The sequence below is a fragment of the Diadema setosum genome, chromosome 4 (genome assembly GCF_964275005.1).
Source record: "Diadema setosum chromosome 4, eeDiaSeto1, whole genome shotgun sequence".
Classification (NCBI taxonomy): domain Eukaryota; kingdom Metazoa; phylum Echinodermata; class Echinoidea; order Diadematoida; family Diadematidae; genus Diadema; species Diadema setosum.
In genome coordinates this window covers 23,426,187-23,451,915 of record NC_092688.1, presented here as the reverse complement: position 1 = coordinate 23,451,915, position 25,729 = coordinate 23,426,187, and the positions used below count along the sequence as shown (strand labels likewise).

Below are 25,729 nucleotides of genomic sequence, written 5' to 3'. Positions count from 1 at the left end.
CTGTGTTGCGGTTTTTGGTCGTATTTGTAACTTCGAACTCGCGACGATCCTGCTGTTTTGGGATGGCCACCGACTGAGGGCAGTCTGAGTCAATTTCTTCGTAGCTTGTTGATTCAAGATTAGTGTCAATGTGACAAATCTCTGGCAATGGATGACTCGCATGGGCTTGGTATCTGACTCTCTGTGAACCAGCAGTGGGAAGAAGGTAACCGTCTACATCAAAGCTCCTTTCTTCGGCATCGATATTGGTAGACTGGGTAAAGTCTTTCTCTTCCTTCTTTTTCATAAGAGCTGAATTATCTATGTTTGGTTCTTTCTTGACACTCATTTCCGCATCAATTGTGTGGTTCTGTGAAATAAAAAAAAAGGATAGGAACCAACTGAAGTTGTAGAAACGTCGTGTTTATAGCTTACATGACGAAATTAAATACTGGTAATGATATACACAACAGAACGGAGAAGAAATTAATCTCCAAAACACTCAATTTATGGAAGTTTAGAAGACTTGTTTCCTTAAATTTAAAAGAACACTGATTTTATAAACCAACATACTGCCCCGCTTCATAAGAACCCCAAGCATGACAGATTCTCTATCAGTTTGGAATTGATTTTGATGTGATACTTATTTAATGTAATATTTATTTGACAAACTAAAATAAAATACATACAAATCTTGATATCATTCCAGTACCACAACCTTTTCTTTGGTACGATAATAATACAAGGTAATCTGAAGCGCTATGAACAGAAAGAATACAACTTCAGCAGAGATCAACGCGTTTGCATTTTTCATAGAAAAAAATGAAGGATCTTACATTTTTAGATTTAGGTTTTCATTTAGGTGGGAAAGTATGTTTTCTCCAGGCTTTGATAGAAAGCAAAAGCAGTTAGCTTTTCGGGGTGGGATTTGTTATTTCGACGGTACCGAAATGAAATATAAGGTTTGTTATTCAGGAGGTTCGCTTTTCCAAAATTTCCTATACCTAGATGTCCTTAAATTCAGAAATGAAAAATGATTTGTTAATGCCAACATTTGTGGCGTTATTCCAAAGGTTTGCGGTTTTAAATACGGAATAATTTTCGCTATTCTGAAGCTTAGTTAATCCAAAAATGAAATAAGATTCGTTATTCCAAAGGTTCATTAACTATACTTACTCTAATATTGTTGGCACAATCTCTGGCTTTCTTTCCGAGAAAATATGCCCCCAGCAGCGCCAGAAAAGCAAATCCTCCTATCATTCCGTAAGTAAGGGCTGTTAATTACACATGAATAATAGATAAAGAAAGAAATGAAATGTTTTGTATCAACTCTATGTGTTATACTGGATAAAAGAATGTGCCTTCTTGCCTGTTAAAGTTTCATCCTTTGAAAGATATTGAAGAAATTCATTAATGATTATAACGCACGAGATTGGATAGGTGTCATACAGAGGACTGCAAAAGGTGATAGCATGCATAACTTGAAACACTGAACATGTGTCATGCCAACAGTAATCAAGAAATTGTTTTCATTTTGACAAGATCGCACATGTCAACGGGACAAGAGATAACAATATATTAAGAGCAAAGTATATATATATATATTTTTTTTACTTTTTTGTAACAAACCAAAATAATAGTTTAATGGCATCAGTTACTTCTTGGACGTGATTATCCATACAGGCACAGATACAGAATTTGAGCACAACCTCACTACCAATCGAACTGAATTGACAATGTGACGTTATCGTCATACCTGACGATACTCATATACATATCATTTCATATAATATCATATATTGCACGGGCGACGCATTAATCATTACAATTCCGTTCACGTCGTATAATATGATTGATAGTTGCTGTGAGAGATGCTAAGGTTTATTTATTTTGTATTCTTTATGAACACATTGGTCTGTGGACAAAGATGTGAAAAAATAATGAGACTATGAAGGCATGACGCAGATGGCGCCACATTCGATATGCATGAAACGATTGGTCCATAACACGGTTGATTAATTTCAATGTCACTTTTTTTTTTATAGCATGAGTATATTTCTCAATGAAAAAGTACTGTACATCAAATATGGCAAAGTGCAAATATACATGACATCCGGCTAGGATGTTGAATAGATCATTGCAAATATAAAGAACATGGTGATCAAACTATGAAAATTGGGATCTAAGTATAAAATGCTAAAGAATATGATGGAACCCTACTTAACAAAAAAAGGGAAAAGAAACACAGTAACTGGGCGCTTTAAAGAGTAAAAAAAAAAAGATTCTAAAAAAGCGCAAAATGAGGTTAGGTTTGCAAAAATGAAATTATATCTGAAAGCCAAAAATACACTGTGATAATTCAAGAAGTGATAAAAACCCCATATGAATACATTGAAGAAAGCAGCAGATATCTATTTCTCTTTTATATCTCTCATGTCTCTCTTACGTCTCTTTTAGAGAAACTTGTTTCCGTTCTGTAACGTATTCTTAAATTATTTTTGTTTAATTCAAATTCTAATAACTCCTTACTTTTTTTGGATAAACGAATCCCACCTCGGTATTAGATTAATAGTTGCTATTTTATATATGATCGAGGAAATTCTTTTAAATGATAACGAACATTCGGTATAACGAAGCTTTGATATCAAACCGTTAAACCTCTGAAACAGTGGTTTATGCATTCTGCGTAACAGAACGTACAATGTAAATATTCAAAGAGTGAACTCGGTAATAAAATATCATTTTTTGTTTGTAAAGTAAATCCACTGCAAAACGAAACATTACTTAGCTCCTTTTTTAGATCAACGCACATGACAAACCGTTTAGTTTATTTTCGACTGGTTCGCAAGATGGGACCGACGCATTCCAAACGGGAAAGAAGGCCGAACGTCCTGGAAGTCCAACACACTGTAGCGTTGCACTGCCATTGACAACAAATCCTCTTTTACAGGTCATAGTTGCTGTGGAGCCAAAATGACTTGTTTTTGAATCCCAATAACCGTCTTCAACGCTGCTGAGATGATCACAAAACATGTGTGAAACTGCGAAGGAAAAGAGATTAGTTAAAGGGACAAAGATGTACACAGTTGGACATTAGCAGTGGTCCGGTGGTGGACGCCTAAAGATTGATGTCAGGCCACCAAATTTTCAAATTTCAAGATTGCAGCTGTTCAAGTGATACGTGGTGATCGGAATGAGTCGCTGTCACAGTAATGGCGTCTAACTCTGTAATAGTTAGATATTGGAAATAACTCCAAGTTCATCTAGTTTACTACGCAGAGAAATTACGTTTTAAGACCAATGCAGTATGATCTTTTGTACAAAAATGAAACATAATACTCAAATATACTCCATTGATGCAATGGAGGGCGCTCTCTTGACGAACTAGGCGGAGCCTTATAGACCGCAATTTTCTCGATTTTCTCGATTTTCTTCATCCGTCCATTATTTTCATCATGTAAAAATCAACTACCTATACCTCATGCACTTGCCAGGGACTGACTGCCATATAACGTAAGTGGGATCTGCTGTCTTATCAACATTTTTAATGCCGAGTCTTTCTACTCTGCCAACTCTTGCCTCACTGACGCTATGCATCGGTCCCACTGATTGAAGTTGATGTGTGGTTCCGCGGTGTAATCTGCAGATCCCTGCTACCACGCCGCGCACGCCCAGCCCGCCATCTTGCCCTCTACGACTTCTCTGTACCGTTGTGTATCTTTGTTTTCCCTGTGACCCATAATCAGTCGTCATCATGCCTTCAACCAAGAAATCTGCTGACCTATCAATCGCTACTATTGTAGACGAACTTCTTGGAAATGACGGATTTCTTGCCAAAATGCGTGAGATCATCAAAACAGTAGTCAAGGAGGTTGTTGATGCGACGTCAAAATCATTCTCTGTCGACATAGAAAAGAACACCGGCCAGATACACGACCTACAAGTACAACTGCAGGAGAAAAGAAAGGAGATTGACTCCCTGTCATCCCAGTTGACATCCTGTGAACACCGGCTCTCTTCTGTGGAACACCAGCTACATGACCTGCAGCAGTATTCGAGAAGGAATTCACTTCGAATCTTCGGCTTGAAGGAATCTCCTAGTGAATCAACTGAACAGCTGGCCCTAGGTGTACTCCGTGAGCGTCTAGATCTGGAGATCTCTGCGACAGACATCGACAGATGTCATCGTGTAGGCAAGACGCAGGATGGCAAGCATCGCGGTATCCTCGTGAAATTCTGCAGCTACAAGACACGGAGCAAGGTAATCACTGCTAGAAGGAAGCTCAAGGGCAGTGGTATTTCGATCCAAGAGGACCTGACAGCCAGAAAACAAGAGCTCTACAGGAAAGTTTACACAAGTAAGAAGGTCGCGAGTGCATGGACATCTGATGGCAGAATCTTCGCACAACTGAAGACACAACGGGGTCAGCCATCTCCCAGACCATGCGTTATCTCCTCAGTCAGCGATTGTACTCGTTTGCAGTTGTAATGTGTATGTGATATGCCCTGAGCTAAATCGTTGACCTTGTACATATTGTATTTTGTGCTCTCATGTCATGTCAGTACTCTTTCTTTTTTTATCATATGTATTGATTTATTGTATAAGTAAGGGTCCTGATGTAGTAGGTCCCTGGCAGGTGTCTTTTTATGCCTAGTTTAGCAAATTTTGAACTCTTTTACAAGTTCTGATTAGTCTGTGTTATTACAATTGTATATAATATTGGACAAAAACTTGTACATGCTTGTGCGTTTGATGTACATTTTAAACTATTTTTTTTTAATTAATGTTCAGTGTAACTGCCCAGTTTTTATCCTCTGTGTCTCTTGCCCTCTGTAGTTCTTACAATGAAGGCATGTGTGTATATATCTGTGATTTTCATTGTGCAATTCAGTGACAGGCTACTGTACAGCATATTACTTGCAGGCAAACTCCTACGTTTGACAGCATACATTTTTTTCATTGTTTTAATTCTGTATATAAGCAGACTTCTTTTCATTCAGGCATGGGTCATCAGCTCTCCTTGTGACATTCCTTCAATATGAATGAATCTTGTATATACCCGCATATTTGTTCGCAATATTATGATCTGAATAATGTACCTACAAGAACCTCTTCCTCCCTCAATCTTTTTCATTGTAATATTCGTAGTCTTAAAAAGAATATTGATAGATTGTACTCATGTATTTCGAATGTTAATACTAGTTTTTCAGTGCTTGGGATTACTGAAACTTGGTTGAATAACAATGAGAAGCTTTTGCCTATACACGGTCTAAGTGGTTATAACTTTGTTGGAAAGGGAAGAAGGAACCGTCCCGGTGGTGGAGTGGGTCTTTTCATAAAAGATACTCTAAAATATAAGATACGTGATGATCTGAATGTATTTGTAGATTCAGTGGAATTGTTTTGTATTGAGTTATACTCCGATTCAAATGTCATTATTGGAGTGTTATATAGACCACCTGGTCAGCCTATTCTTGCCTTCAAAGACAGTGTTGAGACAATTCTCTTCAAAATTGCAAACGAGCGTAAATCCTGTTTTATGATGGGAGATTTCAATATAAATCATTGTAATCAGGATGATACAAATTCCAAAGACTTTATACAATACATGAATTCATATGCTTTCTTTCCTGTTATTTCTAAGCCAACCAGAGTCACAACTGAATCATCATCTTTGTTAGACAATATATTTGTTAATAACCCGTGCAATATTGATGTGTCAGGTATAGTCACTTACCCTGTAAGTGATCATATGCCAATTTTTCTCATATCTCATGTAACTTTACACACACAGAATGTGAATGAGCCATGCTCATCTCTGGTGCGACATATTAATGAGAGTAATATATTGTTGTTTTATGAAGAATTAACTGTGATTAACTGGGATGACATCATACACAATCTTACAAATGATGTTAATGTGTTATATGATATATTTTCTACAAAATTTAGTTCTTTATACAATATATGTTTTCCAATGGTATTGACCAAGGGTAATAATAGGACAAAAATGAATCCATCGTTTGATAAGAATTTAAGGAAACTTTGTCGAAAGAAAAATGTTTACTATCGCAAATTTGTAAAAAATCCTACATTATATAGAGAGGCTGCTTAAAAGAAACAGAGAAATATTGTTAATGATGCAATAAGAAAAGCTAAGCGTGATTTTTATGGTAAGAAATTCGTGGGAGTAAAAAATGACTTGAAAGGTAGATGGAATGTTATTAATGGTATTTTGAAATATAAGAGTGAGATTGATTCCCCATTATTGGTGAAAGATAACAAGTCTGTATCAAATTCTGTGGAAGTGTCAGAATTATTCAATGAATATTTTGTCTCTGTTGGTGAGAATATTGCAAAAAGTGTTCCATCCTCAGTGAAAAGTCCATCTGATTTTCTTATTGGTGAATTCCCAAACTCATTTTTCTTCACACCCATAACCAACTCTGATGTAATTAATGCAACATTAAGTCTGAAAGATGGCAAAAGTCCAGGTCATGATGACATCAGCACCATGCTTTTGAAAAAGTGTATACATATTATTGCTCCAGTATTGGCCCATATTTTTAATATATCTTTGCAAACTGGTTGTTTTCCCGGAAAACTAAAGATAGCTAAAGTTTTGCCTATATACAAGAAAGGCGATAAGTCTCAGTGTGAAAACTACAGGCCAATTTCTTTGTTGTCAATTTTTGGAAAGATATTTGAGAAGCTTGTGTATGCTAAGTTCATGTCTTTTATTGATAAATACGATATACTTTATAATAAACAATTTGGGTTTCGATCTGGACACTCAACATATATGGCTTTACTGGAATTCATTAACAATCTTAATACAGCTTTTGAGGCTGGTCATGTAGGTGTTGGGATCTTTTTAGATCTGTCGAAAGCCTTTGACACCCTGAATCATTCTATGTTGTTACAAAAATTATATTTTTATGGCATACGTGGAATTCTTTGGAATGGATTAAGAGTTATTTAAGCAATAGACAACAATTTGTTTGTATTGATGGCAATAGCTCCACGTTCCTAAGAATTACCTCAGGTGTCCCCCAGGGATCTATTCTAGGCCCTTTATTATGTTTATTGTACATAAATGATATACAAAATGTTAGTAGTAATTTGAGTTCAGTTGTCTTTGCAGATGATACAAATGTATTTATATCTGGTAGAAACGCCACCCAAATAACATCTATCATAACAACTGAAATACCCAAACTTGAACAATGGTTTTTATCAAATAAGCTGTTGGTTAATATGAAGAAAACAAACTGTATAGTATTTAAACAGAAAAATAAGAGAATAGCAGATGATATAGCTGATGTTGTTATAAATAATCAAAAGGTAGTACGAGTGTCTTGTACATCATTTCTTGGTGTTATGTTAGATGAACATCTTAATTGGGCGCCCCACATAGATGATGTTTTGCATAAAATATCATGTGCAACAGGTGTGATTTATAGGATAAGAGAATTTTGTTATCGTTGAGGATTTTATTGTATATCTATAACGCCACTATATTGCCACATTTAACATATTGTACAATGATCTGGGGCCAATGTGCAAAATCTCTTTTAAATCGTGTGTTCACACTTCAGAAAAGGTCATTGCGTGCAATAACAAATTCTCACCCTTCAACACCTTCCCAACCTCTGTTCAAAAAGCTCCAGCTTCTTACTGTATTTGATATATGTAAATTACAAACAGCCTCATTTATGTATATGTATACTCATAAGTTGTTACCCTCTGTCTTTGATGATATGTTCAAATATACAAGAGATATTCATTTATATAACACTAGACAAACTGGTAACTTATATTTACCTCTTCTGAGATATGTTACATCGCAAAGATCTGTTAAATATCAAGGAGTACATGTTTGGAATTCTGTGCCTGAAGAAATGAAGTTATGTCCTTCCTTGCCTCTTTTAAACGTAGATATAAAATATATTTGTTGAATAATTATAATTGAAGTTTCTGCAGAAATTTAATCTGACAACGTTCATATGATGTCTGCAATGTGTATATTTTTTCTACATATTTTCACTCGTAGTTTGCCTGTCTTTATTTTTTATTTTTCTTGTTTTTTAATCGTCTTTTTTTCAACTCCATTTAAGTGTATCTTATAATGTACAACAAAAAAAAAAAAAAAAATCTCAAGTGGGAGTCCAGCCGTAGAAAGGCCAATGGCCTCTGCTGGCTCCTCCATTTTCTCTCTTAGAATTTCCTCTTTGTTTTTCTAATTTTTTTTTCTCTCTTCATTGTGCTTGTTTTTCTCGTACATGTATACTATTACCGAATGTAATGTTATTATCTTCACCTTGTTCTTTGTCACATGTATTTTAATGAGAATTTGGAAATAAATGAAATGAAATGAAATGAAAATAATACAGTCCTTTCGTCAGGACTTTCTATTTTGTGATGAGGCCGTGATAGGTAATGATTTTTTTTTTTAATTCAAAGGACAAGTTAACCTCTATATACATATGATCTGAGAGAAAAACAGCAATATGAATGGAATACACCAGTGAAAGTTTGAGGAAAATTGAACAATTTGTTCAATAGTAATGGATTTTTGAAGTTTCAGTGCCGCCATCGCTGGAGAAGACTACTACAGCTTGTAATGTCACAGGTCTGGAATGATATAAAGAAAATGTAGCAAAATATTAACATATGTGACCGTGCACCTCAAAACGAACATAAAGTCGCACACACTGATTTTGCGTGAGGACTGAAAATAAGTGAAATTGGTCAACCTAGCCGAACTTGACTTTTTCATATTTTCTGAAAGAGCGGGTCTTCTTTTACATTATGCTAAAATTTGGTATCATAAAACGGGCAGGAAAGTGTGTATTTTTAGCAGTTTATCTCGAACATTTTTGGTGAGAATAGTGTGATTAGGTGTGTCTTTAGAATCCCTTTTTTCATTTCTGAAAAATCTTGTCCACACTCTTCACTTTCAACTCTAATAACTTTTGAAAGGATAGTGCTACTGCTTTGAAAGTTGGCATTAATTATGGACAGAATTTGTGTATGAGGCATACTTAATTTTAGTTTAATCTGATAATCCCTTCATTGTTGTTACTCTGGTAGTTTACTTCCTGTTTTTTTTTTTGTGAGTTTTTTTTTTTTTTTTTGTCCCATTCATCGCACAGCCAGCACGGTTTGGTAAAGATTGAGCGCTTGCATAGACACTGTACTTCAGAGCCTCTTTTCTCAGTTCCCACTTTTCCTGAGTTTGTGCTTTCTTTCTAATATTTAGATAGGTTAGGAGAGTCCATTTGATTTGAGTTATACATCATTTTAAAGCTTAAAGTCTGTTCTTTCAGAATATGGTCTTAACTAAAAATTCATGTCTGCCGACTTTTTGTTTGTTTTGAGTTGCAGGGTCACATATTGTCATTTTTCTCGCACAGTAAAAGAGTACTTTACTTGCCTCTTTCGGAAGGCCGGGGGAAAACTATTACCCTCAACATACGTCAGTGACAAGTTGAGAGAATGTGGGTTTTTTTTTTAAAGTGTGAAATTCTATTTATTTTCCTTATATCGTTCGTTGCATGTGACAACACAGACTGTTGTAGTCTTCTCATCAAGCAGGGACTGTGCAGAAACTTAAGAAATCCAAACCTTTTGAACAGATTGTCACATTTTCTACATTCATTCAATCCACACGTATGTGAAAAATCAACTTGTCCTTTAAATCCAACGATAACTAGAATTTGCTCCTCAATATTTATTGATTTTGAATTGTGCATGAAATGTCTCTCTTTGGTATGTTTGGGTTCTACCACGCTTATCTATGATAGAAATATATTCAAATTAATGTAAAGCTGGTTAATGGGGTTTCAAGTTGATGGCGATAGGCTCTCTTAAATTTCCATTATTTACCTTTGATGTTGAGGTTTTCCCAGACGCACCGTATTCTCCAGCACTCTGTTTACAGCAATGGTACTGCATCGAGGTTTGGAGATCTTAACAATTAAGCAGTAGTGAGCGAAATGTGGCAGTAGACTTTAACAGCCCACTGCTTACCGACTTTTTGAAATTCTGCTTTTGAAATACTGCCGGGTTTTCTTTTAGCTTTTTACATTACTGTGGTTTTCCCATTTATCCAAGCCCACATTGAATGGTGTTTAGATATGAAAAGTGAAAGTGATGCGGACAAATCCGATTAATTTCACACTCGGTTAATCATTAACCTTGGTTTTCTTCACCCATGAGAAGAATCTACACAAACTTACGGTTAAAGGAGTAATGGACAAGCTGATTGGTTTCAAATTCTCCCTCGTTTGAACATGTCCAATCGTGAGAATGACTTCCACTCGATATTACATTGGAATACGCTTCTGATTGGAAACACATGCACTTCCTGAGATGTACGACAGCAACATCACGGTTCTGGGGTTGTCTTCTACAGGTGAACACACACTCATCATCGGAGTGAACAGTAAATCCAAAGTTAGATAAAGACTGAAATAAGTCTTGGTCACCAAGGTAGCATCCGAGAAATCCAGGTTCTATGTAGAAATAGAAAAATTGGTTAATAACTGTCATCGGTTACCTTTGTAAGCATTGCGTGATATTCTTATGTTATATCCTGTTTTATCACATGATTTCAATTAGTATTCACTTTGGTTTAGATAGCATTCAATTTATTGCTCTTCACCACCCCTTGTCCGAAATTCCTACATTGTCCTAGAACTCTGTAAGGCCTACTTGTATGAAAATAAATGAATGATTTTTGTCTTTCCCAGTATAATGCGATAGGTCCATATTATTATCATCCTGAATGATAATATCATGAAGTGAAACTCTTAGGTTCAACATTTGTAAATAGCAAAAATAGAAACAAAAAAAGCGCAAAAAGAAATAATGATGGTATCGGTGCATTGGATAAATCAGCATCTCCCAAGTGTTTGATATGCTTGATCAAGATATAGTTATATATATAAGACTACACACTTAGAGCATCAATGGATTTGAATTATCCTGGTTAAGTGGTTATCGAAACCTGTAAATGTATAAATTAACAGAAAGTCCCCTCTCAAGTGCTCAGTCAGTTGATAATTGCCACAAAACTTCAAGAGCACGGACAAAGTTGACCTTCCTTAAACAATAATACTTGGAATGGTGATGCACTCTCTCTCTCTCTTTCTCTCTCTCTCTCTGTGTGTGTGTGTGTGTGTGTGTGTGTGTGTGTGAGTGTATCTGTGTGTGTATTACAATATAATGTAGGATATCAGTGATGTCGCAAATCTTATACTCACTGCGGCATTTGAGTCTCACAGCTCTGTTTGTGAAACACTCAGTGGTGGTCAATGTACATCCCATTAAACGTGGAGACTGATAACCTGCAGTAATACGAGAGAGAAGGAAAACATGGGTCAATAAAAAGGTTCAATGATATCATTCTCACCAAATGATACTCATGTGAACAACAAATCTGTCATTTTGATATCTAGTAAAAGGAAAACACTAACCTGTGTTTACATGTTTTTCAATAAAGTCAGTAGACAGCTGGTAAAGGAATAGACAACTTGTGGAGAAAACGAATGATAACAGCAAATTGCATCAATTCATTTTCATCTGATTATGACTGTAGATTTTCCACGTTTGCTGAAAGATTGGACAATAGATTACGGAAAAACCTTGAACACGAAAACAATCTTTTCAACTAAATCGTTCATGCTTTCTAAAATCGATAATACACCTGTACTATTGGTAAAGTAGCTCATTCGTTCCTACCTTTTTTCTTTTAATTTATGTACACGTTTGATTCCGTACTTACCGTCAGGACATGAAAGGCCTTGAATCCTGTTTCGAGTTGCAGCGCTTGGCAAAGTCTGACCTGAAAATTCTTCTGCCGCCGGGAAGCCGAGCTCGCCGCAAACTAATTCAGCAGCTTTGGCTGTAAATCCATCAAAGCAGACGTATCGGTCTGATTTAAGGACCACTAGACCTTCAAGTGGAGAGGGTCCGTCAACCAACTCCACAGATGATACTCCTTTAAAAAAAAAAAAAAAAGTGAACTCAATTGTGTGCATTTCCTGTTGTTATTTATCAATAATCTTTTTTGATATTATCATTATTGACATGACATTGAATTAACGAAGTAAGATGTTACACCCGCCCCTATTCTCGGCATCTAAATGTGACCCTGCACCACAAAACCAACAGAAAGTCGCTAGACACGGATATTGAGGTAAGGGCAGATTCTAATAGAGCAGACTCTAAGCTTTAAAATGATGTTTCACTTAATTCAAATGAATAGTCCTATAAACCTATATAAATCTTGGAAAGATAGCCCACACTTCGGAAAAGTTTGAACCGAGGTTCTGAAGTACAGTCTCTAATCAAGCGCTGTACCGTGAATGGGACAAAAAAAAAACAAAACACATGATGGAAACCACTGTAGCAACAACAATGAAGGGGTTATCAGATTAAGCTGAAATTGAGCCTGCTCTTTTAACGGGTGTTGTTCGTTATTCCGAAGGTTCGCTATTCCGAAGGTTTGTTATTCCGAAGGTTCGTTAATCCGAAACACACAACTTCCCTACACCTAGAGGTTCGTTAATCCGAAAATGAAAAAGGGTTCGTTAATCCGAACATTTGTGGCGTTATTCCGAAGGTTCGCCATTCCGAAGGTTCGTTAATTTGAAAATGAAATTCGGAATAACGAACCTTCTGAATAACGAATCTTCTGAATAACGAATCTTCGGATTAAAGAGCCTTCGGAATAACGAACCTTCGGAATAACGAACCTTCGGAATAACGAACCTTCGGAATAACGAGCTGTAACCCTATTAACACATACTGCCCATGATAAATGCCAGCTTTCAAAGGAGTAGCATCATCCTTTCAAAAGGTATATATTAGACTTAAAAGAAAAGAATGTGCAAAGGATTTTCAAGAAATTAGAAGGGGCCTCTAAGAAAAACCTGATCACACTACTCTACCAAAAAAAAGGGGGGCGTTGTAGAAAAACTGCTGAAAACCCACTTTTCCATTCAATTTATGATCTTAATAATGTCGAAGAAGAATATCTCTTTCAGAAAATATAGAAAACTCAAAATTGACTTGGTTGACCCATTTCACCTTTCTTGAGTCCTCACGTAAAATCAAGGGGTGCGATTTTTGTCTGTTTTGTGATGCACGGTCACAAATGCTTGTAATTCTAACCCTTCATATCTATAAAAGCAAAATCCAACACTTTTTTTTTTCATAGTTGATACTTTTGAGAAATGGACATATTTGCGCTTAAGAAAAAAAAAAAAACGAATTTGCAGATACGTACACGGATAGCTTATGAAAGAATTAGGCCGATCGCGGACCATCCTACAATCTGTGGTTCCACGACCTTGTTGGAATCTGCTTGTAAAGGATGTAAAAGGGTGTGTGCGTGTGTGTGTTTTGTTTTGTTTTGTTTTGTTTAGTTTTTGTTTTTGTTTTGTTTTTTACTTTTCAAGGTCTTTTTGTATTTGCCCACCTACTTGCTCAGAAGAAGGTTCTTCTTGTTTTCTATCTTTTGTTGTCTGATTCATTTTTGGGGTGTTTGTTTCTTCTTTCACGTGCCTTGTTGTTGGAAAACACAAACCATCTTTAAAGAGAGAACAAATGGTTCTACAAAAGTTCTTCAAACACTGAAAACACTGTGAGACACTTAATTCTTTCCATTATGCAGGGTATGCTTATTCCTTCTAGTGTGCTTTCAGTACTCATTAAGAATTTCGATAGAAAAAGTAACGATGTCGAATAAATATCCAAAGAATAATATAAGCCAAATGTAATCAGTTCACCCCTTTTGGCCTATTGAAAACGCAGTCTGTTGTTCTTCTTACATATGGTCATAATACAGCTTGTCAACAGATGGTTCAATTAACGATAAGATAGTGATAAAGATGAGCGTTCTATTTGTTTTAAATCTTGTTTGCTTCTATCTTTTTACGAGATACTTAGAAACCACTTCATGAATAATGTTATAAAGCATACAATTCTAGGAGGAATTCAAAGTTTATTTGATGAATATCGGTTTTGAAATGATTGAGATTTCACAAAAAAGACACACAAAGTAAAACAAAGTGATCCAAATAAAAGGCGGGTCCCACTTTTTATTAGGATAGCTCTGTTTTGGATATCTCGGCCATTTCAAAACTAATTTTCATCAAATGAACTTTGAATTTTTCTTAGAATTATATTATGGTTTTTGAATGTTTCATAAGAGTTTTCTGATTATCTCATATCATCATCAAAACACGTTGGAAACCTGAAGCCCCATCATTGCAGCTTAACACCTCATTGCAGGAGAAGAGATCGGCCATTATGTCTCGTGAGCATTGCCTTTCATTCAATGCCTCCATCCATGTACACGTACGTATATTTTTTTTTTTTAATGACACAAAGATACACCGTAATTAAAAAAAAAAACAACACATAAACAATGACGAACAGACAAGATTCATCCACTTTCAGACTAATAACTTCAATGCTATTTGCACTTACCGTCGTAACACTTCACCTTCATCTTGAATTTCACAGGAAAGATATAAGATATATGCCAGACCCGCAGTCTTGTCTGATGGGTGAGTGATAGAACGGGGGATGACAGTGTGTGATTCAGTATAAGAGTCCGAGAAGTTTTGTTGGATATTTCGTCTACGATGTAAAACCCCATCACTTTGTTGTTGAGGGATTCAACTTCGGAGAGAATTCGACGTCCACGAGGTGCCTGCACCATCCAACTATTACCGTTTGCGACGCAATTGCGATCACACCATATCTCGTGCTCTAGAGACGCCTCCAAACAGGTGAGATAAAAGTCTGCAGAAGACAAAGGAGGGCAACAAGAAGGGGCAAGTTAATCATAAATCGATGAAGATGGTCTTCATGAAATATCCATGATACTAAGGTTGTTACTTATACCAGTATGCTATGCCAACAAAGTTTCATGTCAGAAATTCCATTTTGGGAGTCATGGTCTTTTATTTCTATTTTCATTTTTATCATCTGAGGTAATTTCTTTCTGGTCAGAAAAGAGGTTCATGTCATCAAAATGCCCGTGCTATGCCAACAAAGTCTCATGTCTGAAATTCCATTTTGGGAATCGTCTTATTTTTATTCTCATTTTTATCATCTTAGGTAATTTCTTGTTGGTCAGAAAAAAAAAAAAAAAAAAGGTTCATGTCATCAAAATGCTCTTGGGGAGATTATTATCAAAACACTGTTGAATACAACAAGCCGGTAAAGAATGACAACGAGTTAAATATTCAGGTCCCAAAATTAATTATCGATTTCATCTCTTTACGTAAGTTATTGCTCGGCAATAATGAAATTTCGTTATATTAAAAGAAAACAGCCGGTCCCGAGGACTTCGCTATAACAAGCGTCACTTGTGTGTGAGATTCCTTCCTGTGCCAATGCCAGTATGCTTCAGTTTAGTGATATAAAAAGGAATGTGCAGAAACACAAGAACTGACAATAAAAAATCGAAATACGTACACGCCGAGTTACTTTCCGCAGTTGAAGAAGTAAGTAACGGTATGAAGAGCAAAACACCTGCAATCAACGATGCTAAGGAAGCCATTGGTTTTGGTCGTTGGTGTTCTTCTTAATCGCTCAAAGTCGTCACTTGGCAAAATTGAATGAAAACCGAGTTAAGCCTTATTGCAGGATATCCATGCTGATCACAAAACAGTAGGGTTAATTTTCACAAAAGGTGTCTGCCAGATCTGAAATTCGGTGCAACTAGGAATTAAATGCCAACTAATAATTGGTTCCTGATCTTTCTGTGCCTGTTGGATTTAGCGCAAGAAAATGGCCCGACTTTGCCTCAGGAAAAGACTGCTCAACTACTTTGCTTTTGCTTATGTCAAGCGGAAGCTTCGTCATGAATAATGGCATCCCATACCTCATTATAATTCCGCAGGCTTTCAGGGAACCACGCAGTATAGGCGAGACAGGGGCCTCTTGAGCATGACGATTATTCATTTTGATAAGTGTTATATATGAGTAAATTGTTCAGGTTATCTTTTCACAGCTTTGATGAGGAAAGGTCCAGCCACTTTCATATCTATGACATTAGTCTCTCCATGATCAGCATGAGTGATATATGGACATCTTCGTCTTTACAAATCCAACCACGCATGCAAGATTTCGGTTTTGAACAATCAATTACTTTGATGTAGAAACCTCTCAACTCTAACTTTTTGACAAGTCTGCACACTTAAAAGCAGCAGCTGAAATTACAAGGCACTTAGCTGACAGAAGCCTGTCTCGATGCCCATTTTGCAGTTTATGCCTTATCAAAATCAGTCATGTACGTTGCACAATTTGTTTTCTGATATCATGCAAAATACAGAATAAAGAAAAACTCAATGAGTAAAAAATAAAGAAGTGATATTACAGCACCTATTTGTGAATTTTTTTTTTTTCAGGAATCGTATTAGGTTACATACCCCTGTGTAAAGTAGGAATAGAACAGCTCTCCGTTTGCTTTGTACACAAAATGTCACTATTACTGATTTTTCTCAAACAAATTGACACAGACAGAAGCTATCCCTTGAAGACATGCAAAAAAATGTAACTCTTATCTTATACCAAAAATCAATCTGCAGAATTTTTTTCTCGTGAAAAGTGAGAAAAACATAAACAGATAAATGTGTGATTCATTTGCTTAAGCGGGGAAATGATACAAACTAAAACAAGACAATATTTAACTAAACTAAACTGAATTTAACTAAACTATTTGCAAGCCTGCACAAAGAAAGAGCTCTGAATGTTCATTTTTTTTTTCAAAAGATGTATTAAAAATCATTGATTCTGGGCATCCCTCCGTATGGAGAGGTCCTGAGATAGACAGAGAAAGGTGCAACTTTTACAATCTTGTTTTACTGTCAGTGATTGCTCATGATGAAAGAAAATAAGAAATGCATTAAATATCTCCCTTGGAGCCTATTTCTTAAGTGAAGAAGGACATCAAAACAACAAAATTCAACTTTATACTCAGTACGAGCACAATAATTAGTCATCAATCCAAAGCTACGGTCACAAAGGTTCGTACGAACGATGCGTTGGTACGAATATCACTGTTCGTACGAATTCTGGAGTTCATAGAGATTCGTAGATGGGGCACAAATTCTTATACGGCCTTCTTACGAAATTCGTACGGACGCTGTTTAATTCGCAAGAACAACTTAAGAACTTTTAGAGAAACGAAATGATTTTCAGTTATACAATGGCCCTGGAATTCGTACGTTTTTCGTAAAAATGCCTTGAGTCATTCTTTCGTCTCAGACTTACGGTCATCTTACGATTTCTTTTTGTCGTGAGATGGTCGTGCGCGCAACTCATGGCACTCTCAAGTCATTCGTAAGAAGATTTTACGATTTTTCTTTTTTTGGGGGTATATTTTGTCGGGTTGTTAGACGCTGTCGTGTCCTATCGAAAATTATGTAACAGTTGAGAGTTTTGTACTTCAAGATGGCAGTATAAAGTGCCAAGGAGACTACAACTGCAGCTGCATCTGCAAGTAGAGGAGGAGGAGGAAGAAGAAAATCGAGTAATTGTAGCGGTGGCTTTAGTTCAGAAGAGACAGAAGGAACTTTTTTTTTTTCTTCCCTTTCCCGATTTTCCCTTTGATTGCCTTCCCATTTGGTTCCATATTTAACAGAGATGCTTTGTGGTCGAATACCTAGAACAAAGTGAGGATTTCGCGCGTTTGGCTTTATACCCCCTAAAAGTCAACAGTTGCACAAATTGTGTACCTACGCCTTACGAGTCATAAATAGTATCAGGTTTAAAATGGTATGGCTCTGTCACAAATACCATTAAGAACTGCTACGAACGCCGTACGAACGATTTTTAGACAATTTCGTAAGATCTTTTTAAGAAGACCGTGCGAAACCAGCGTTCGTAAACCGTTCGTAGGTTCGTAGCCTGGTCGATGGTCTTGTCCAAGATTTTTTTTAACTTCTTACGAAACCCTCTCTTCGTAAGGCGGCCGTACGAACGTCGTACGAACATTGTAAGATCTACGCAAGATGTTGTAAGGTCGAGAGACAATTCTAGAAGCCTTAAATTCTTACGATGATTGTAAGAACGCCTTAAGTCGTTCATAGAGGGCTCTTACGTCCTTCGTTTGTGCAACTGCGAATACTGCTGTTCCCATCTTTATCTCATTTCTGCGAGATTTGGTATAGCAAGAGAGAGTGAAACAGAAAAAAACTAGAGATTGTAATTTGTCATCACTGACAAATTAAGGTGATCCGATTTTTTTTTATCAATGATTCGAGTCCTGATCGCAATAGGCATGACCATACAAGTTTCATCTGTGTTTAGAGACATTGGCCGTGTGATGTTTGCATTCTCATTTAGCAAAGGGAGTCGTATCTGCCATCATTGGTACCAAATTCTGTATACACTGAATAACGAAGATACAGCAACGAATACATAAGACCTTTGACCCACCTTTACACTCCCAAGATGGCATCTGAGGAAAAAGTGGTTATTTTGTGAAATGATTCTTGCGACATCGTCTATATACGTGTGCAAAATATGGCAATGATAGGACAGGTATTCACCAAGATACAAAATGCAACATTTATGACCTTTGACCCTTATTTACATACCCAAGATATTGTCCAATCAAGTAGTTGTTATTTCATGAAATAATGTACGTGACATGAACTAAACATGTGCAAAATATGGGGGTGATAGGGCGTGTTTTTCTTGAGATATTACAAAGAAAGTTGCAGAAAGAAAGAAATATCTAAATACATCGAAGATAAGCTTTAATTTCAACCAAGATTTTTAATGTAATTCTGACATCGTATGAATAAACGAAGGACATATAACGATAGTGCAAAGTCTCAGCTACAACATATTAAAATCTGGGAGAAATTCACCGAAGGGTAAGTGAGCAAGTGCTCGATAAAGACGATCATGTCAATTTTCACATAAAAAAAATTCCGTCCCATAGAGATAACACGTCATAACGAAGATACAGAAAGAACTACATATGACATTTGACCCCAATTTGCACAGACAAGATGGCATCTGAGCAAAAAGTGGTTATTTTGTGATATGATCCTTGTAACATCGTTTTTACGTGTGCAAAATATGGGAAAGATAGGACATGTATTCACCAAGATACAGGATGAAACATGTATGACCTTTGACCCTAATTTACATACCCAAGATGGTGTCTGATCAAGTAGTTGTTATTTTATGAAGTAATATACGTGACATGAACTAAACATGTGCAAAATATGGGATCAATAGACAATGTTGTTGTTCATCTATCGCACAGAAAGTAGTAGAAAGAAAGAAAAATAAAGAAAAAATATGTTATTTTATAGAAATTTGAAGGAGAAGCATAAATAAATCAGAAAAAGATAAAGTTATGAAGGGAGATTAAGACTAACTAAAGAAAAAGAAGAAAAAAGTGTTTAAAAAAAATTAAAAAAAAATATTGGCAGGGGTGAGGCTCGAACCAGGGACCTTAGGATTACGAGTCGGATGCGCTATGCAATGACCTATTTCATGCTCCATAGGCCCTGTGTATTAAGCAAAATGACGCTGCATCGAAGCCACGTGCCATTTTTCAACCAAGTTTATCGACGTGATGCCGACATCGTATGAAAAAATGGAGGGCACATTAGCGATAGCCCAAAGTCTCAGCTACAACATACTAAAATCTGGGAAAAATTCACCGAAGCATAAGTGAGCTAGTGCTCGATAAAGATAGTCATGTCAATTTTCATTTCCAGAAAAACTGCACTCCCATAGAGATAACACGTAAACTGGTCAAATTTGACAAGGTTACTTTCAATCCATTTTTACGAGGTGATGACGTTATCCAATTAAAATGTTGTTTTTATATTAATGAAAGAACATTTTATAAGCTAAAACATATTGAAATTTGGGTGAAAATTGGCAAAGAATAAGTGAGATACGCTCGAGTAAACTTGAAATTTGATGACGTCATTTTGAAAATTTACTTTTTTTACTTTATTAAGAAATTTGATATCTTTTAATCATATTTTCAGCACAGCCAACCCATGAAATGACATGTGCAACTCATTAGCTTTCAGAATATGTCAAGAAAATGGGGGGTCACCGTCCATCCTGACGAGTAAAATCCGATTTAAAATTGGCGTTTTTTTGGCATAGTTGCACTGTGTATCCCCATTGACGCACGCGCGGAATTTTGATTTTGACGGGCCCGTATGACGTCATATTGAGTCGGATCGACTTGAAACTTGGTACAAATATTCCTTGACATTTTGGACATCCGATCCGTGTGAAAAATCTGAAAATTTCTATTGCATATGAGCTGTGCGTGCGTATATGCGCGCGCGCGTACGCGTCCGTCCGATTTTTTCAATTTTTCAAAAAATGCTCGAAATGGTCTGAAACGTGTGCAAAAAAATTTCAGCTCGATTGGAGTATACAAATATTTCAACGCGCGCGTACGCGCACGTTTTAAGAGTAAATATGAACTTTAAGAATGTGAGTAGCATTCGCATAACTTGAAATATATGTGACGTAAATTTCATTGAAAAATTCCATTTCATTAATGAGATATGATTGAGAATGTGTTTTCATATAATGACGTCATAGTGACGTCACGGTCAACTGATCACAATGATTTTACTAAATTTGTCGTCTTTGGGACACAACACATATATGATATAAGTATGACATTGATAGGCATTGCACTTTCTGAGCTAACCCTTGCACAACTTTTGTGGAGAAATAAAGAAGAAGAAGAAAAACAAAGAATCCGTACAGATACAGAAGGTGATCCGAGAGGATACTCGGATCACCTAAAAAGATAGAAAGTGTGAGAAAAAAGAGAAAAACGGTACGAGGGGAAATGAGATCGTCGTCAAATCACGGTGCCTCTATTGGCAAGAACTTTGCAAGTCACTCTAACCTCCACGAGTGTGGTCACTGCTTGGACCTGTGTCCGGCGTCCCAGGTGACTCTTGTCCTCTTTGCCAATCTGCGTTGTTCGACAGGACACGGCAGCGTCTTTTGAACAACCCGACAAAATATACAACAACAACAAAATCGTAAAATCTTCTTACGAAGGACTTGTGAGTGCCGTGAGTTGCACGTACGACCATCTTATGACAAAAAGAAATCGTAAGATGGCCGTAAGTCTGACGAAAGAATAACTCAAGGTATTCGTACGAAAAACGTAGGGCATTCTAGGGCAATTGTATAACTGAAAATCATTTCGTTTCTCTAAAAGGTCTTAAGTTGTTCTTGCGAATTAAACAGCGTTCGTACGAAATTTGTAAGAAGGCCGTAGGAATCTGTGTCCCATCTACGAATCTCTACGAATTCCAGAATTCGTACGAACAGTGACATTCGTACGAACGAATCGTCCGTACGAGCCTTTGTGACGGTAGCTTTACACCGGATATATTTCCTTCGACATTCTTACCCGTGGATTTTTACCACTGATATCTTTGCCTTTGAGATTTTTTTGTTTTAATACCTCAGACACATTTCCCCGATTCTTATGTTCATGACAACACGGAATGAATTCAGTGAAGTGCGAAGGTTGGTATTATGGAGTTGTTCTATGTACAGGAATTGGGCAAGTAGATTAGGTATTAGCGTGCCATTACATAGTTGACGATGTCCCTCAATCCCACGGCGTCTTTAGTAGTAACTCCGGACCTCCGGATGATTTTCAGATTTTTACATGTGGACATCAATGAATTAGTTATACTGGGTAGGCCTACAAGGTTTTAAAACTTATAGCGACTGGGATCAGGAAAAGAATGTTTTCAAAAATTATAAGAAATCACAATGAACATGGATGAATGCATAACAACTTCACCATAAGAATTCATGCATATGTGGGGGCTCAAGGAAGCAGAACAAAGGAAGAGAGCATGCATCGAAATTCTACACAGGTGAACTTGTTTAGCCAAAGTTATTGTAATGGGATTACGTTGATACATTTATGAAATCATGTGAGACTCTTCTGTCATCAACCTAGCTGGGTGTAATATTTGTTTGTTTTTTTGTTGTTGTTATTGCTTTGTTTTCTCCAAAGTAGTGGTTTCTCTGCTCAAGGACAACAATGCACAAATCTATACACGGAACTGTCTATGTATGTACTATACACGACCCTGCACGTTGTGAAATTGCGAAAATCGTCTGGACTTCCGTTTTAACTGTGGTCTGGGTCTTCATGGTGAGCTGTGGCGACCTTGAGTCTGTTGCTGGTAGATTCTAGGGATTCACAGAGATACTGGTTCCAGCTCATCATTATTAACGATCAAGGCTTATATTGATTACAAGTATATTATGTTATCCTAGGTGCCTAATAATCATATTACCATAACTTTCTCTCTTTAAATAAATAAAAAAAATAGAGCTTAAATAATTATACAATAATTTCAGCTTCAGAAACTTAATTGTCTGATCTACTTTCACCGAAGTACAAAGTGGTGCAATATTTCAATTTCGCCTTGTAGCTTCCAAATATGTTATTCTATCGGTGTACACGTTCACCAGCATGTGATGCACTACGCCGTACCAAGTGGTCCTGTTATATCCAAAGTTACAGCTTTTTGTAGCGCCATCTTGTGTTCGTAAAATGTACAGTCACACAGTGCATCATTGTGGCTGACTTCTATGCAGTCGGCAATAATGATAGCAATGCCACTTCAGCTATTCATTTTTTTCTATCTCCGCAATGATGATGTAAATGATGATTATATTCATTATCCCTCTGGAACATGTTATCACAATGTTGTATAGTACTGCAGAATGAGATCAGTTTGATAATTCAAGAATTTGTCCAATGATAACGTTGGTGTTCTTCCGTGGGCTGGTTATGCATAATGCAGTGCTTCTCTCTGTCTTTGAAAACTGGTGCAGTGGGTGTTGAGAGCGCTGCTGACCTTATCGTTGAAACATTTTTTTTTTTTTTTTGTATATAAAGCACTGAAAATTTCACTTTTGGGGGGGGGGGTATAGTGCTGAAAAAAAAATGGTGGCTTTCTGTTTGGCACCCCCTTGTACCAAAAACCGCGCCATGTCTAGCAGCGCAGTTGATCATTCAGCTTACTCGAGCGAAATCCACAAAGTCCACAGGTTCGCTAAGCAGTTGAAAAATGCAAGGTTCATTTCGGTTTGGGATTTGCAAACAAACATCAGACTTTGAAGATACTTTCTTTGTTCATCTGTTTGATGAAAGCACACATCTTCTAACCTAATTTCCAAAACACAATCATGTGGAATTTTTTTAGCGTACCTCGACTGAACGGCCAGAAAATACAACTTAAACTAAACGACAACTGGAGTAATCGTTCACTGATTTAATGCTGATGAACAAGAACAAAATAATACAATATAATGAAAGATGACAGAGAAAGACGGTGGAACAAACAGAATGAGGTACAGCTAAAGTTAGCATAAACAATGACAGGAATAAAGTAACCTAATGGTATAAACAGTAACTCAACAAAATAGCCAATGAAATTTGCAATGAATTTTTGGCGTACTAACATCTGCTGTCTGAAAAAAAAAATGATACGAGTTACTTTGTTTTACACGACCCTAGTGTGGTATGTGCATGCTATCGACATATTGATAGCGGACACTATGTCATGCGCCCTCTTTTGTGAAAGTATTTCACCAGGGAGACATAATCTATACGGTGGCGATCTGCGTGTTCGACTGGAGGACAAGCTCGTTATAGAGAAGGGTAGCTTGTTCTACTACTGACACAGTGGGTCGTTATGGCGTTACTCCCAGCGTGACCGTCAGGCATTTGGATTTTACGGACGCGAGGTGGAAAAAAGAATACCCGTATATAGTTTTCTCAAAATGTGGAAATCTGGGCTGGAAAACACTATTCTTATCACGCTTGCTGCCATTGTTTTCATTCAAGACAAAGGTATGTGCAATATCATGGGTGCTAACTGAACAAATATTCTGTATTCAATGGAGAGTTTCGGAATGTTGACCTTTCATGGATGAGAGTGTAGTGTGGGTGGAAAGAATAATTCTCTTCGAATGCCGCGCACTGATGTGTTCATTGCCATTCTAATTCATTTTGCTTGTGTGATACATGTTTGCCTTACACATATCATCCACGTATACATACACCCTAAGAAAAGATAATTGATTTAAATCATTATAGTTGACGACGCAAGCACAAATGTATCTTGTCATTATAACACAAAGCCTAAAAGCCTGATATTTGACGGTTCATTCCGTCTACCAACATTTTTTTTTTTTTTGTAATTTCAATTTGTAGTTTAGGCCTATGTAGGAACATTCTTAAATTATGTGTGATTGTGTGCGTATATGAATTGTGGATGGACTTGAAATGATTTAGTTTAAAATTCATTCGAACAAAATAAACAGAAACTAGAAGTTACCGGAAGTCACAAATTGCTATAGCTTACTGGTCAATAATTTATGAACGTAGAGACATTTTGATTTTGCGAAGGTCTTTTCCAAAATATTACATTATTGCAATGAAATAATTCTTTAATTTCCCACATTTTGCTTCTACCATCCTGCATAATTTTACCAAATTAGAGACATTCAATTTCATGAAAGAATTGTAGAAATAATCCACGCCTACAATAAAAAAAAAAAAGATATATTATTTGTTATCAAAGATGAGTCAACACTCTGAAATGAATATAATAGCTCGATGCCAGAATAGGTAGGCTCAAATTTCACACAGAGCTGAAATATCTATACCAAAGTTGCCTGATAACACTGTTTATTAAGGGGAAAAAATACTCTGTCTTGAAATCTGTGACATAAATATGTATACATTTTCTCGTACAGGCCACTGCTCTGAGAAATATGAGAGTGCTGCAAAAAACTTGAGTGAGTACTTGTCCGCTCACTACGGCTCCACGTCCATAAGACCGGTCCGCGATCCTTCACAACCTGTGTTAGTCAACTTTCGAGTGCTCATTTCCCAGATCATAGAATTTGTGAGTATTGCCATGGCAACCGGGGCATGGAAACTATACAAATGATCTGGTGGAATACGCGAACTTGTACCGGTGTACGTATACAGAAAACCGAGTAACATACTCGCTCCAAAATAATAACTTAAGAAGTCCCCCTTTTCCTAACGGTAATCAAGACAGAAATTCTCCTTCGGTCTTTCTGAAATTATATGAGTATGAAGACATATAGATTTTTATGCATTGTGTGAATTTTGGTAAGTAATGGTTCAACGGAAGATGCTGTTTATGTACGCAATGCCTTCCGTCCCTTAGGGCATGTATGGCGGACATCTCTGAGCAAATATGAACCTGAGAGCAAACTTCAGGAGCGATTTGTTGCATATTTTGTTGTCGCAAAGTCCCCACGTTCACCACGTTCTATTTGAAATATCCCTCAATGTAAAATGCGTCTTTTAATGGATTATAAGTTAAATCAAAGCTTAGAGACTGAACTGACCGAATATCTTACAGAAAATTTGAAGACTCTGCCTTGCGGCTGCTTTTGACGTGACGGGTATTGAGTAACATTTGGAGTATGAACAAATGCTCCGAAAAATATAGCCAGGTTGTTACAGTTTCAATCAGTGAAGAATTTAATCTTAAGCATAAAATGAAACTTGAATTGAATTGAATTGAATTGAACTGAACTGAAATGCACGGTGGCGGTTTGAATTGCAGAGACGAGTTCACTCTGCTTTTATTGAAAACCTTTCAGTGTACAATTGTATAAACAGAAAAGTAATCAGAACCA

At 36.7% G+C, this 25,729-nt stretch overlaps 1 protein-coding gene across 1 annotated transcript in view; it reads left to right on the top strand.

Annotated features, from left to right (window-relative positions):
* The first annotated feature begins 3,733 nt into the window (after positions 1–3,733).
* LOC140227721 (uncharacterized) overlaps positions 3,734–25,729 on the top strand; it is a 49,223-nt gene continuing 27,227 nt past the window's right edge. Inside the window, exons 1-2 of the mRNA XM_072308130.1 lie at positions 3,734–4,337; positions 24,809–24,960. Coding sequence (XP_072164231.1) covers positions 3,734–4,337; positions 24,809–24,960 — 756 coding nt within the window. The remainder of the gene's footprint in view (positions 4,338–24,808; positions 24,961–25,729) is intronic.